Below are 16239 nucleotides of genomic sequence, written 5' to 3' on the forward strand. Positions count from 1 at the left end.
GTGATCGAGGCCACCAGCGTGCTCGACTTTAAGCATAAATGGGACATCCACGTGGGATCCCTGCGAGGGTCGAGTTAAGGAACTAGGTCATTAGCACTCTGACCAGTCGCTTCTTTTTGGATCGGCCAGTCCAGTCGGTGTACCTGGAAAAGTTTAGTGAATCACGACCATCCTACTTTGCATGCCATTTACCCTCATTTGCCTGCGCGGTTCGGAATATGATCGGCCACGAGGTTAGTGAATCGGGTCGGGGTCACAAACCAATCGGTACATGATTGGTTTGCTTAGTGACTCTAGCCCTTAGATCATTACTTGACACTTTAGTTCCATTGCAAGTATGATGGAAGAGACTGTGGGAATGCTTCGCATTCGCAAAATCCCAATAAATACACTCTGAAAATTAAAGCCAAATCAAACTTGGCTAGTTCCACCCAGCAGTAAAACTTTGAATTTTAATTCAAGCTAGAAGTCTGGACAAAAGTTAGGACACAAACAACTCTATGTCAGTCCACCCCCTCCCCCCCTAATTTTATGGCACTTGCGGGAGGAGTGGGGCAGGGATCCATGTGGTCGGCAGCGTGACGCTTGCAGCATCGCAGGCAGAGTTCTACTCTACTGCACATGCGGGGCCACAGAAGCACAGATCACGGATGCAGGGATCATGCCATTTGAAGTGCACATGTACGCTAAGGGTTTTATTATAGCGGATTAGACTGTAAATGAGTATAATTTGGCTACACACTTTTTTGTGCATGCCTGTCTTTGATGGCATGTACTTTGAAGCTGGGAGCTCCCTCATCAGTCTAGGCGGGGTGTACAGTTAGGCGTGAAACTAGGTGCAAACATTTACATCAGTTCTATAGCTGGCATAAGGACTCAAGCATAAAAGCATACATGCATATTTTCCCAGATGTGCTAGTATCCTACTCAAATATGTAATTATCAGCTTCTAGCCAACATCCATATTTATTTATTTATTCAATTTTCTATACTGTTCTCCCAAGGGAGCTCAGAACGGTTTACATTAATTTATTCAGGTACTCAAGCATTTTTCCCTATCTGTCCCGGCAGGCTCACAATCTATCTAATGTACCTGGGGCAATGTTTATAAAAATTATGGAGGATCTTGTAGATAGATAATTAGAAGACTATTTGGACCAACATGACTTGATTTTAAGAACTCAGGATTTAGGCAAGGTTTTAGTACGGAGATGTTTTTGAATTCTTTACTAACTCAAGCTAGATATTTTTTTCTATCCCAAAGTCATCAAGTCATTCTATTGCAGTTTGACTTATCCTCAGCATTTGACCTGGTGGACCATACTGTCTCACTGAACATCTTAAGAGAATTTTGGTCTAGGAGTATTGGTTTTACAATGGTTTGCAGGATATTTTCAGAAATAGGACCTATAGAATCCAAAAAATGGACAGATTTATGACTCATGGAAGCCTCTGGTAGGGGGGCCCCCAGGATTCTCCAATGTCCTCTATACTTTTTAACATATTGACGACAAGCTTAGGGACTGTTGTTTAACTTTTTGAAGGACGACATATATCTGTATGCAGATGACATTACAATTCTGCTCCCTTCAAATCAGTTATGATGCTAGTAGGAAAGTTACTGAATCAGATAGAGCTCTGGACATTACTATTTAAATTGATACTAAATAATGATAAACCTAAGATCTTGTGGTTTATACCCCCTTCAAAGGATCTACCAAATAAAATGAGTAATATCCAGAGAAAACTTTTATGTTGGAAATGACTCTGAGAGTTCTGGGGATATTATTATATTATCAATTATCAATGAATGACCAAGTTAAACAATTAATTCAAAAAGTATTTTTCAGACCGTGAGAGCTCCAGCATATTAAGATTTTAATCAAGATAATTTTCAATTAGTGGTTGAAGCACTGGTGCTGTGTCAGTTTGATTATTGTAACTCGTTATGCAATGGTTGTTCTAAGACAGCCTTACAATGTTTACAAGTTATGCAGAACACTGCAGCAAAGCTGATTTATGGTATGAAGAGATCAGATAGAGCTAGTCTACCATTGTGGAGCTTATACTGGTGCCCACTAAAAGCGCATTGTCAATTTAAATTGTGCACTTTGGTTCACAAGATGTTTTATTGTTACTCTCCAGAATATACGATTAATCTTATACTAACTAAGCCTTCTAAATCTCGTCGGTTTTCACGAGCGAAGACACATCTAATATACCGGACTCAGAGGAGCTCATGAGTGGGGAACAGGCCGAAAAATTGGAGCACATAGAGGTAAATAAGGAGGATGTCCTCAAACAGATAGACAGGTTAAAATGCGGTAAATCACCGGGCCCGGACGGGATCCACCCAAGGGTTCTGAAGGAACTAAGACAAGAAATAGCGGGCACAATCCAGCATGTTTGCAACCTATCCTTGAAAACTGGTGAGGTACCAGAGGACTGGAAATTGGCGAATGTCACACCTATCTTCAAGAAGGGATCAAGGGGTGACCCCGGGAACTACAGGCCGGTGAGCCTGACTTCAATTATAGGGAAGATGGTAGAAGCTATGATCAAGGACGGCATTTACGAGCACATCGAGAGGAATGGCCTACTGAGAACAAGCCAGCACGGATTCTGTAAGGGAAGGTCGTGCCTAACGAACCTTCTGTACTTCTTTGAGGGAATAAGCAGTCGGGTGGACAATGGGGAACCCATAGACATCATTTACCTCGATTTTCAAAAGGCTTTCGACAAGGTGCCACATGAAAGGCTGCTTAGGAAGCTGTGGAACCACGGGGTGGGAGGGGATGTGCACAGATGGATCAAGCACTGGTTGTCGGGTAGACTGCAGAGGGTCGGAGTGAAGGGCCAATATTCTGACTGGCGGGGAGTCACGAGCGGTGTGCCACAGGGATCGGTGCTGGGGCCGTTACTCTTCAACATATTTATCAATGACCTGGAAAAGGAGGCAAAGTGCGAGGTTATAAAATTTGCAGACGATACCAAACTGTGCGGTAGAGTTAGGTCCAGGGAGGAGTGTGAGGACCTGCAAAGGGACCTGGACAAGCTGGAAGACTGGGCAAACAAATGGCAAATGCGCTTTAACGTGGAAAAATGCAAGGTCATGCATATAGGGAAAAAGAACCCGTTGTTCAACTACAAATTGGGGGGGGCATTGTTGGGAGACAGCAGACTTGAGAGAGACTTGGGTGTGCTGGTGGATGCATCACTGAAGCCATCTGCACAGTGCGCAGCAGCCTCGAAAAAGCCAACAGGATGCTGGGCATCATAAAGAGGGGCATAACAACCAGGACGCGGGAAGTCATCATGCCATTGTATCAAGTTTCAAGTTTATTTCTGCTTTTGATAAATCGCCTATTTCAATTTCTAGGCGATGTACATATTATAATAAAATACAATAAAGAAACTTAACGTAGTAACAATAAATTCCAATTATGACTAACATGAGAGAGAGGGAAGCGGGTTTAGTTACATTATAGGGTATGGTAAGTAAAAAGGAAAAAACAAAAGGTGGGGTAGAAATTTACCAAAGCACACTTCGTAAGCATTAATTAAACATATACTAGAGGTTAAAAGCATCCTTAAATAAATAAGTTTTTAAAAAGTTTTTGAATGTTGCAATATCGTGTTCTGTTCTAATATACTGGGGGAGAGTGTTCCACAACAGTGAACATATCTGTTCTTCTCGTCCCTATAATTTTTAATGAAGGCACTGTTAATAAGCTTTGATCAGATGAACGCAGAGATCGTTGGGTTTTATAAGGAATCAATGATTTAGATATAAATTGCGGTTCACTGGATGCTAAGGTCTTAAAGATTAGAAACATAAGTTTATACAGAATCCTATGACTAATTGGTAGCCAATGTGCATCTATCAATAATGGGGATACGTGATCAAATTTTTTAGCGTTGTAAATTAATTTAATGGCCGTATTCTGGATAATTTGAAGTCTCCTTTTTTCTTTTTGGGTAATATTTATAAGTAAGGCATTACAATAGTCGATTTTTGCTATAATGAAGGAGTGGATCAATATCTTTAAAGATGATGGGTTAAGAAATTTGGCGATACATGATATCTGCCGTAATTTGAAAAAACAATTTTTAACAGTAGAAGAAACATGTTCATGGTAGGTTAGTTTATCATCTATAAGTACTCCAAGGATTTTAATTGAGGGTACCATACTAATTGGTATGTTATTAAGAAAAAACGGATTTATGAGTGAAATGTCTTTTTTCCAGTTAAATAGGATAGATTTAGTCTTGTTAATATTTAAGGCCAATTTGTTTATATTCAACCAGTTTTGTATTTGCTCTAATTTTTGATTTATGGAAAGGATATCTGTGTTACTTTCAGGATCTAAAGGATGTATCAGTTGTATATCGTCCGCGTATGAAATGGAATAAATCCTATGGCCTGGCAGATTTCTAATAATGGTGATAAGAAGATATTAAATAATAAAGGGGACAAAATGGAACCTTGTGGGATTCCAAATGTTGAGGTATAGGAAGTGGATTCCTCATTGTTGAATCTGACGGAGGAAGTTCGGTTGGTAAGGTAAGATTTGAACTAATCTAAGACCCTCCCATTTATTCCTTTTTCTTCAAGTCTATTTAAGAGCAAATCGTGGTCGATGGTATCGAAGGCGGCTGAGATGTCTAAGGAAAAAAGGATTACAGATTTATGATGGTCTAGATAATAATGGATGTTAGAGGTTAGGCCTATTAAAGAGTATTCAGTATTGTGAAATTTTCTGAATCCCGTTTGGTTCGGGTGTAATGCATTAGTTTTTTCAATGAAGTCGGAAAGTTGATTAAATATCAATTTTTCTGTGAGTTTTGCAAGAAATGGTAAGTTAACTATTGGACGGTAATTGGATAACTCATTAATACCGATTTTATGGTTTTTAACAATAGGAATAATTAAAGCAGACTTCCATTGGGGTGGAACTGTAGAGGTGAGTAAACTACTTTGAATGATTGATAGTATAAACGGGCCAAAGTGTGAGAAATATTTTTTTAAGTAAAAGGGTGGGATTATTTCAGATCGAGAGCTTTTTATATTAACTTGTGAAAAGAGGGATTCGATATCTTGAAGTGAAGGCATTTTGAAATTAGAACATTTTGCTGTCGGTATGTGTTCTGAATGATCAGGGTTATTAAATGTAATAAATGTACTCTGGGGAAGAGATTTACGAATGTTGTTGATCTTGTGATTGAAAGCGTCAGCTAGATCTTGGGCTTTTAACAAAGATTTTTGCTGGTGGGTTTTTAATTTGTTTGATGGGTCCATTGATTTTAGGATATTATATAGTATAGAGGAGTTTTTTGCTTTTTCGATTTTGTTAGAAAAATAAGATTTCTTTGTCAGATTGATTTTGGTTTTATATACTGAGACTTTTTCCCTATATTTTTGAAGATTATCAGATGTCTTATTATGTTGCCATTTTCTTTCCAGGGAACGCAATTGTTGTTTGATAAGGTGTAGCTCTGCATTGTACCAGGGATTAATGGTCCTACGAAAGGAAATGGTTTTTGAGATTAATGGTGATATTGTATCAAGAAGGGATGTTAGAGATGAATTCCAGGCTGCCACTTGATTTGTGGTAGAGTCGGAGGAAGATGTTAGAATGTCTGAGTCAAGGAAGGAGGTTATGTCTTTGCCTTCAAGGTTATTGAATTCTCTGTAGGTAATGGTTTTAGTTTTAAGTGGTAGATTTGGAAGAGTAGTTTTGGATAAGATAAAATTGAAGGATATAAAATGGTGATCTGACCAAGGGACAGGGAAGACTGACAGGTCTGAGATATTAGGTTTTTGTGAAAGAGGAATAAAGAGCATGTCTAAAGTATGATTAGCTATATGGGTAGGGACAGTTATTTGAGGATGAATATTAAGAGGAATAAGGGTGTTAAGTAAATCTTTTGTATTAGAATCGGAGAGGTCGTCAAAATGAATATTAAAGTCGCCAAGAATGAGAGGAGTAGTTATTGCAGATGAGAAATCAAATATTGTGTCTTGAAGTAATGAGAGTTTGTTTGAGTTTAAAGGTGGTGGGACATATAACAAGAGAAAATTAATTTGGTTATTTAAATTACATTTTAATTGAAGGTACTCGATTGAAGCTGATTTCGGGGATTGGTCTAGTAAACTTAGAAAATTATTTTTATAGATGACAGCTAAGCCTCTGCCCTTGCGGTTATAACGATGATTGAATATAAAATTGTAATTGGGCGGGCAACAGTACGATAAGTAGGCTTCTTCTCCCTCTGCAAGCCAGGTTTCTGTGACAAATAAAGCTTGTAATTTTTTATTTTCGATTTCGTCTTTTATTAAGTGATGTTTATTTTTAAGTGATCTAGCATTAATTAGTCCAAAACTTGATCTACTAGAGTTATAAGTTTCTGTACTATTGGGTGCAAATGTGGTGGGAATTTTTATGAGAGAAGAAGGTGTAGAAGTAATTGATTTTTGTTTTATGGGACGATGTCCCCAAAAAGATGGGATATTGTATTCGGTTGAGCCGCCTGACATTTTTGGTTGTTTCAGTTGAGTAAATACTAGAGTTTGGTTATCAAAAAGGAGGAAACCTGAGGATAAAAGGTATAGTAGTCCGATAAAGTGTAGCGTTCTAAGTCTAATGATGAAGTGAATAAGTTGGAATTTTATGGCGCCCTCCGGCTGCGCACGAAGGAGCCGAAGGCGTGCGCCGCAGAAGGCAGGTTTAAATGAAGCATCAGCTGACCTGATGGGGGAGGTGTCCGGCGCGCCGCCGCTGTGCGGCGGCAGAAGGAGCTGTAAAGCTAAATAAAAGATTAAACAGTAGATAAATTAAAACCATATAAGACTAAAAGTTTTTAACATCAAGCAATGGTGCGTCCACATCTGGAATACTGTGTTCAGTATTGCTCGCCACACCTCAAGAAGGACATGGCGGTACTTGAGAGAGTCCAAAGGAGAGCAACGAAACTGGTAAAAGGGCTGGAACACTGCCCATACGCCGAGAGGTTGGATAGGCTGGGGCTCTTCTCTCTGGAAAAAAGGAGGCTCAGGGGAGATATGATAGAGACCTTCAAGATCATGAGGGGCATAGAGAGGGTGGATAGGGACAGATTCTTCAGACTGAAGGGGACAACAAGTACGAGGGGGCATTCGGAGAAACTGAAGGGAGATAGGTTCAAAACAAATGCAAGGAAGTTTTTTTTCACCCAAAGGGTCGTGGACACTTGGAATGCGCTACCGGAGGAAGTGATCAGGCAGAGTACGGTACAGGGATTCAAACAGGGATTGGACGGATTCCTGAGGGATAAAGGGATCGTGGGATACTGAGGGAGGAGCTGGGATGTAACACAAGTATAGAAAGCTAACCAGGTAATAAGTATAGAAACCCAACAGGTCGTGCATGTGCAAGACCGGAGGGTTAGGACTACGATGGGAAGATAGGACTTCAATGAGAAACCAAGGTGGCAAGGGAGCCCCTTCTGGTGATTCAGACAGGTTGTGACCTGTTTGGGCCGCCGCGGGAGCGGACTGCCGGGCAGGATGGACCTATGGTCTGACCCGGCGGAGGCACTGCTTATGTTCTTATGTTCTTATGTTAATTGTTCTCTTAGATCAAAAGATTCTTGTGTTTTACAAAATTCATCATTTAAGGGTGTAAGATTTAAATCTATTGTATTTACTCTGCTAGTTTTGTTTTTCAATCAGTTCAAAGCTGGAATTATCTCCCAGTAGAATTAAAAAGGATCTCTTGTTATTTTGCAAACTTTGTAAAGCCAGGGCAGGATTAATTCTTCGAGGGCCCCTAGGCACACAAGTACACTGGGCCCCCTGGCCCTGCTCCGCCCATGCCCCATCCCTACTCCACCCAAGTCCCGCCCCCATTTATTTGTTTTCTTCTTTACTTCTTTATTTCCACTTGTATTTCTTTTTTAAAAAAATTCAAAACAAACAAAGATTAGCATACCAGTGCACAGTTTTTCTTCTATGCAACTCCCAAACATCTCTGAACAAATCCCCCTTCCTTCCCACCTACTTACCCAAGAATTTAACTCTGAACTCTTTCCATGCATATATGAAAGTGTTCAAATATTTGTAAAGGAGTAATATTATCCGAAATATAAGTCTATATTAATAACTAAGTTTATAACGCCTCTCAACTGCCTCACTCTACATCAGCTGTAGCGCTGCCAATCTTTCCCGGGGGGCCTGCGTTACCAAGGGAAATCAAAACAAAACGAGTCCTCTGTTTCATTGGGCCCCCCTGACAACTTCAGGCCCTAAACACGTGCCTAGTTGGCCTATTGATTAATCCTGCCCTGTGTAAAGCACATCTGTTTCAAGAATATTTGATGCAGTTATTGCTGTTATTTTAATTATTATGTAAATCTGACTAGCTTGAAATTGTTAATCCGCACTGATCCAATCATTTTTGGTATGTACAGTAGTGGAATATAAATGCTGTTGTAATTGGACCGTAAAAAATGCAGGAAGACCTTAGGAAATTGGAAGGCTGGGCATGCTAATGGCAGATGAAATTTAGGGCCTCTTTTACAAAGCTTTTTAGTGCAGGCCGCTGCGGTAATGGCCCCGAAGCCCATAGAGATTTAAAGGGCTTCGGGGCTGTTGCACGCGGCAGCCGCTAGCGCAGCTTTGTAAAAGAGGGGGTTAATGTGGACAAATGCAAAGTGATGCACTTTGGGAAGAATAATCCAAATCATAGTTGTTTGATGAAAGGTTTCACCTTAGGAGTCAGCACCTAAGAAAAAGATCTAGGTGTCACTGTGGAAAATCTTCTGCCCAGTGTGTGACAGCGGCCATAAAAGCAAACAGAAGTCTACAAATTATTTGGAAAGGGAGGGAAAATAAGACCAAAAAATGCCTCTATATTGCTTCATGGTGTGACCTCATATTGAGTATTGTGTGAACTTCTGGTCTAGCACATCTAAATCCAAATTTAGATGTTTTGTGGAACATGCACAGAAATCCAGTACCAAACATGCCCATTTTCAAACCTACAAAACATCTATCTTGTTTTTTCAAAAATGGATGTTTGTGCTCTGTGCATCTATCTTTTTGAACCATTTTTGGGGGGAAAAAACCCCCCACCTCTATACTAAAAATGCAACAAGCCATTGGGATGTAGGGGCCAGAATTCTTAGTACACAGACAATACAGACATCCCAGCAGAGAAGTGGGGCACTGCTGTGAACCTCATAGAAAATGACCAGCTCTGGGCTAAGTGCTCACACCTATGTTTTAAGCTTCTAGTTATGCTAGAATTACATAAGGGAAAATAGGCCCCCATTTTCCTTTATAGTATATAGGGTCATACTGTGCATCCTCCAGACCAGGGGTAGGCAATTCCGGTCCTCGAGGGCCACAGGCAGGTCAGGTTTTCAGGATATCCACAATAAATATGCATGAGATAAATTTGCATCTCAAGGAGGCAGTGCATGCAAAACCATCTCATATATATTCATTGTGGCTATCCTGAAAACCTGACCTGCCTGTGGCTCTCGAGGACTGAAATTGCCTAGTCCTGCTCTAGACTCCCTATTATAAAATTGTACCTCTAAGACCCAGTTCTCAAGATTTTCCTCCCATTTTGTGTCTATCATACCTTTAGTATGGTTGCATTATGTTTAGTAGCGTCATGTTGTTTACCTCTAGTTAGGAAAATGATAACCCCAACAAATATTATGCTTTCTCAAACCCTAGTATCTGATTCTACCTCTGTTCCTTTACTCCCAAATTCCATTGATGTTGAAGCAAGACTTTGTGATTTGATATCTACATTATGAAGCCTTTTCTTACCAGTCACATTTCTAACCTTGATTGATCTTAACACAAATGATGATGACTATACTTACATGAGGAACTAGAAAAATCTCTTTTTTACACTGTCTCATGCATGGGGTCCTACTCTCATTATTTGGCTAGCCAAGATTTACAGTTGGCATTCTTATATGTTGTTTTGATTTAATTCATGATGTCTCAGTTCGCATCTGCTGATTCCTCTCAGCTTTAAGAGCAAACAGCATGCTTGAGCTACTAGAAGAAAAGCTTAAGTTGTCATACCAACTTACCAGGCCTCAACACCCTCTATATGACATACAAACCTTGTGAGTGAGGGATTTCAATTAACTAGCTAGTGTATGTGTAACAGAAAGAGTCTTGCTATAAGAGGGGAATGTTGAAGAATTCCTGGAATTTACAGGTGTGATAGGTATCACAGCTGATATGAAAACTGAGTTGTTGGATTAAACTAATACTAGGCTTTGTGAATAAATCAAAACTAAGTGAAAATATATTAAAGTTTGGGAATTCAGATGAGAGATCTAGTGAAAAGCTTGAGACCTTGTAATTAAAGATTGGCATTTTTAAATTGTTGTAGCTGCATTCTAGCTATGCTAAGGTAATTGAAAAGGTTGAGTTTATGACTTTTAAGACAAGGGTGAATTTTGGACCATTGTTCATACAAGAGGATGTATTGTATGGAATTAAAGATAAGGTTCTCAGAGGAAACAGGAAAGTCTGTTCTTGTACAGTCAACTACACAGATGCCTCTGATTCTATAGATTAAAATGCAGGCTGGTTTAGACATGATTGATTTCTGAAAAGGTCAAAGAGATCAAAAGTTATTTAGAAGTCATATGGAGAAAAAAGAGTAACACTGACATCTACTGGACTTAATGCACAAGTGAATTTTCTGTCTTTTACATTGTAATTTACTTTTGGTCCAGGACATAGTGATTTAACTGAATAATTATATTGAAAATATATGTTTTTGTAAATGAATCAGGCTCCACAGGATGTACATGTTTGGAAAGTCTGTACATCATGCTATTGTATGTTAAATCTGACAGTGATGTCAGGGAAAGGATAAAATGTATAGCTTTTCAGATTTTTCCTTTGAAGGAATTTGAACAGGAGAATTTAACATGTCTTCATTTTCCTTCCTTGGATATAAAATTAATTTTAATTTGATATTTACTTTGCATTTATTAAATAAACTCAAATATTCTGTTAATTGAAGAATTCAGTGTTTTGTATCCAAATTATCAAGCCATCGGGATGGAAGTTCTTCTCTTCTGCATAAGAGAGAAATTTTCATCCTGTGGAACTTCTCCTGAACCTGTATCCAGGTAAATAGCAGTCGCTCTGGATAATTATATAAATGATGCTACATAGGAGCTCTGGAGCTAAGCAAGATTTCTGGCTAAGTTGAAGGGTGTTACCAAAGAGATAAATAGGAACTGTTGAGTGTAGGTTAAAGGACTGAAAACACTTATTAAAAGTGTTTATCTTACCTATTAAGCTGCAGGTTGCTCCAAGCTTTCACCAACGTTTTCCAAGCCTGCCAAGATGAAGGCCTCTCTGACCAGAAATGAAAAGGTCACAGATCTCTGGTTCCAGTGTCACCCCTGGCACTGTGAATACTGACCGTGCTGCATAAGAAAGAGAAGTAAACAATAGAAGTAACAGCTGCTTTGGTAGCATGCTCCTTCCATAGAGTTTCCACCTGATCATTTTTCAAAATGGATCAGACTTTCATTTTGAGAGAAAATTAACATCTTTTTTTTTTGTTCTTGAAACTAAAAATAATTCAAGGCACAAAGTTAATGATAGGTGGGAGGGAGAGAGAGGTAAAAGCAGATAGCTTAGGAAGTGTAACAGATTCAGGGGTTTTCATTCAACATGGGCTCAATTATATAATTAGGCAGCAGGGGGCGTTAAAGTGAACTACATGTCCCAGAGCACCCTGAGTTCTACAGCAGAAAGTTATATCAGTTCTGAGGCAGGAGTAACTTTCTGTATTTATTTGCCAATAGCAATTGGTATATATGAGACTGTCTTTGGAAAAAGGTTAACTAAAGTGGGGGATTCATAATATTGAGAATAGCCAGTTTTTCATGCCATGGATTCATAAGTAGTCTGAAAAAGATATGTTTGAACTTCTGTAACTTTTTCACATAAAAGGATGAGGTTTGGTCTATTGTATTGCAGATTTTTTTCTCTAACAGAATTAATTAAAATTTCAGGTTTTTGTTTTTGGAGACTTCAGTCACCTTTTTTCAGAGAGGATCACATATGCATGAATTTATAAATCATTTACAGAAAAAATCTCTATAAACACTGGAGAATCACAAAAAAACCACATCCAGTGTCTCAAAGGAGAAAAAGGACCTTAATGAAACAAAAAGCGGGCCTGGAAATAACTTAGGGTCCTACTCACTAGCTATTTAAAGTTCTTTAGGCTATATGGATAATTGTAACAATGGTGAAACTAAACTAGATAGAATAGAATTGTTAATCAATGCGATGGATGTGTTTGTTTTTGGGAGCAAATTAACTCATAATGTGGCTCAATGCCAGTTTTGTATTCTTTTATCATCCACCATCTGCAGTCACTCTCTTTTCTTCAATTTGATTTCTGTCAGAGCTGAAAATCCAAGTTTGCAAAGATAAGAAGATCAAAACAGTAACAAAGCCTTAGATTACTTTGTTGTTCAAATTAGGATTAGAGAGTTGCGCGGGTACAGAAATCCCACCCATCCCCGCCAGGATCCTTTCCGTCCCCACCCGTCCCCACCAGGATCCTCTCCGTCCCCATCCATCCCCGCAAGGAATTACCTCCATCCTCACCCGTCCCCATAAAAAGCAGCAATTACTTCTGACAGGATCATCAATTCCACAGTTTCTTTTGTGTTTCCGCTGCTGTTTTCCTTGTGGAATCTCTTTGGCAGAATCCTTTTTTGTTTTCTGTTCAGGTAATTAACTTATAAACCCCCTCTTTTACTAAGGCTGACGTGTCCATTATATTATATGGACGAACCCAGCTTCTAATTAAAGAATAACATGGTGGCGGTTTACCCGCGGCCACCACGTTTAGCCGCGGGCAACCTGCCAAAACGGGGAACGAAAACTAGCAGTTGCTGCGGGGACGGGGACAAGGCCATTCACCGCCCCGTGGAGCGGTGAATGGTCTTGTCCCCGCAGTGAGGCATGAAGGATCGCACGGTCCCCGCAGCCACCACCCGCCTGCCCAATCGATCCTAGTGATTAGCCAGCTCTCTCCCTTCTCCTCACCTTAGTTTGTAGGTTTTCTTTTTCGGCGACCCGCACGCTATCAAAGAGCCGCGCACCCGCTGCTGCTCAGTTTCGATCTTCTGCTCTGACGCAACCGGAAACAGGAAGTTGCAGCAGAGCAGAAGATTGAACACTGAGCAGCCGCGCATGCGCGGCTCTTTGGGAAAGCTTGCAGGTCGCCGAAAAAGAAAGCCTGCAAACTAAGGTGAGGAGAAGGGAGAGAGCTGGCTAAACACTAGGATCGATTAGGCAGGCGGGTGGGGGCTGCGGGGACCATGCGATCTCCCGTGTTCCCGGCTCAAACTGGAAGGAGGGAGTGAAAGGGAAAAGGATTCTGGGCCAAGGGGATGAAGATGGAAAGAAAAACCCACAGCAGGAAAGAAAGGGAAGGACAGGCAGGTGAGCCAGATGCTAGAAGCAGGGGGGGGGGGGAGGAAGAAAGAGGGAAAAAAGCTAGATGGGGTTGAAAAGAAGAGACACACTGGTATGGAAGAAGAAGATAGGGGAAATCTGGACACAGGAAGGTAACAGAAAGAGGGGAAATTATGTGCATGGGGCATAGGGACAGACATAAAGGGGACTTGCCATGGGGATGGTATATGGACACAGGGGGGGCAATGGCAGATACATAGGGGAGATATTAGAAATGGGGAAAATAGGAGCACAGAAGCGAGATGGTTTATGGGGATGAGACAGGGACCGAGCTCGCAGGCTCCAGTGGCTTGCACAAATTACATTGTAACGTGCCATGAAAATAAGAGGGAGGAAGGTAGATAGATAGGCCACGCGAGAGGAGCTGAAGGGTGGTAAAAAGGAACATATGGTAAAGGAGGGAGGGAAGGGTGGTGGTGGAAAGGAGTAGGACAGACATTGAAGGAGGGTGGAGAGGAACAGACCCTGAAGGGAAATGTGGAAGACAGAATGGGAAGAAGACAGATGCCAGACTATGGGGGAGCGGAGGGAAGAAGATGGGTGCTAGACCAATTGGGGGGGGGGGGTGAAGAGAGAGGCACAGTAACAGCAAATGGAAGACGCAGAGAGAAGACACACAGTGGATGGAAGGAATTGAATGAGAAGATGTGGAAAGCAGAAACCAGACAACAAAGGTAGAAAAAAAATTATATTTATTTATTTTTTGCTTTAGGATAAAGTAGTATATTAGTTGTGTTGATAAAAATTTATAAACAACGCCCTGCCAACTGAACATCTCTTTCTCTAGTTCAGCAGCAGGAACTTTGATTTATAAGAAAGGAATAAGCTAAATATTACAGTACTAAGTCTTATATAGATGCAGCAGGGACGGTGACGGGGCAGTGAATGGGATGGCAGTGGCGGTGACGGGGCGGTGAAAGGGATGGCGGTGACGGTGACGGGGTGGTGAAGGGAACGGCGGTGACGGGGCGGTGCAGAGGATGGTGGGCCGGGGACGGGGCGGTGATGGGGACAGATTTTTTCCCCGTGTCATTCTCTACTTCCAATGCCTTTCATCCCCGTGGGAGTCTCGTTGGCTAGAGGGGGGTCCCCGTGGGAATCCTGTGGGCCAGAGGGGGGTCTCCATGGGAGTCCCGTGGGTTAGGGGGGATTCCCGCGGGACCCGCAGGATTCCCGCGATCCCCGTTCCCGTGCAGACCTCTAGTTAGGATAACTACTGCATAAAATATAAAAATAAAATTACTTGCCATTGGTTTTCATGAACCAGCCATGTCAAAGAATGATGCTTGTATCCTTACACACACAGACACTCATAACATTAACAGACTGTTGCGTACGTCACATACATGTCATCTATTCTAGTGTTTACTTAAGAAAGGAATCTTTAAAAATTCTGGGATTTCTCATGGCACACCCAAAATCTCTTCAGGGTACACCACTGTGCCGTGGCACACAATTTGAGAGACACTGATCTAATATGACAGTTGCTGGACAATAAAGCGCCAGGGCCACAGATTATTTTCAGTATCTTCCTTCTCTATCAAGCTTGTGAACTCACAGACCTACTTAGAGGTGACCAGCTGGGTACCCAAGGCAGTCCAGTTCTTTGTGACTTCACAATGATCTTGCTGTCCAATTATTACACTTATGCTGCTGCTCAGCTGTGGAGGCACATCTGTGTTTAATAGACCAGCAGTAGAAATACAACTACCTAATCAAAAGGCTTCAGAATCATCTGCATCACCTGCCTCCAACTCCAGCAAAATGAAGAGGGAGAAAGATGGGGGAGGGATAGAATAAAAGCTGGAAGCTTCTCTCCTTCCTTCAGCAAACTCACACATCCTAAAATCTTCCACTCCAGTGACTCCTCATTAGCTTACTGCATCTGACAGTCTAATTACTGCAGCTGCTTCTCACTTAGAATAAATAAATACTAAAGTGGGTGTTTAAAGAGATGGAAAAGGGGGAAAGTGAACCAGCCAGACAGGCAATCTCCAATTTTCATCCATTTATGTATTTATCTCATTTTGGGAGACAGATAATGAGATCATTGCCTTTCAGCTTAATTGAGTTGCCACACTTATAGGCTCCTTGCTGTCACTTTCACAAAGTTATCTTTAACTTTGCTTTCTTTTCAGAAAGTGGCCCACTGCAGCTTCAATCTAGTCTTCCCTTCTGCTGATAAGCTGGTGCAGCCTGTCTGCTGGAGTGTGTGATGAGACTTAATGGATTTGAGTGTAAGAAAACCAAAAAACATCCAAACCAGACAAGCGTCTTGTGCTTGCTTTTAAGTAGGGTGCTTTTAAAAAAAAAATTTTCAGGCCACACCTTTTTTCACTGCTCGCTAAAAGTGACCCAAGTACTAATAAAAGAGTTCAAGCTCTGTGTACCCCAAATTGCACACAAAGAGAATGCTACCTATGGAAGATGCGGGGTCTTCGGGCAATCCCTGTAGGCCCAAGGGAGAATGTAGAGGCACAGGCTGCAGCCAGCACATAATTGCTCAGCCCTCTTGAATATGGGAGACACAGGCTACAGAGGCTGGGCTATCCAGACAATAAGGGGGAAAAATTGTTCCTTTTGGTATAGGGGTCCTTTTACTAAGCTGCAGTATCGTTTATCAGTTATTAAACTTGATATGCTATCTTAGTTGCAGCACAATTCAAGGCGGTTTACAATAAAAAGAATTTATAAAACAGAAATAGAACGCC

General features: G+C 41.0%; 1 protein-coding gene across 1 annotated transcript in view; it reads right to left on the reverse strand.

The window, feature by feature from the left end:
* The window catches only part of CDK15 (cyclin dependent kinase 15), a 158819-nt gene that overhangs the window by 11553 nt on the left and 131027 nt on the right, over positions 1 to 16239 (reverse strand). Inside the window, exon 13 of the mRNA XM_033945924.1 lies at positions 11317 to 11454. Coding sequence (XP_033801815.1) covers positions 11345 to 11454 — 110 coding nt within the window. The 3' untranslated portion in view covers positions 11317 to 11344. The remainder of the gene's footprint in view (positions 1 to 11316; positions 11455 to 16239) is intronic.

The sequence above is a fragment of the Geotrypetes seraphini genome, chromosome 5 (assembly GCF_902459505.1).
Source record: "Geotrypetes seraphini chromosome 5, aGeoSer1.1, whole genome shotgun sequence".
NCBI classification, from domain to species: domain Eukaryota; kingdom Metazoa; phylum Chordata; class Amphibia; order Gymnophiona; family Dermophiidae; genus Geotrypetes; species Geotrypetes seraphini.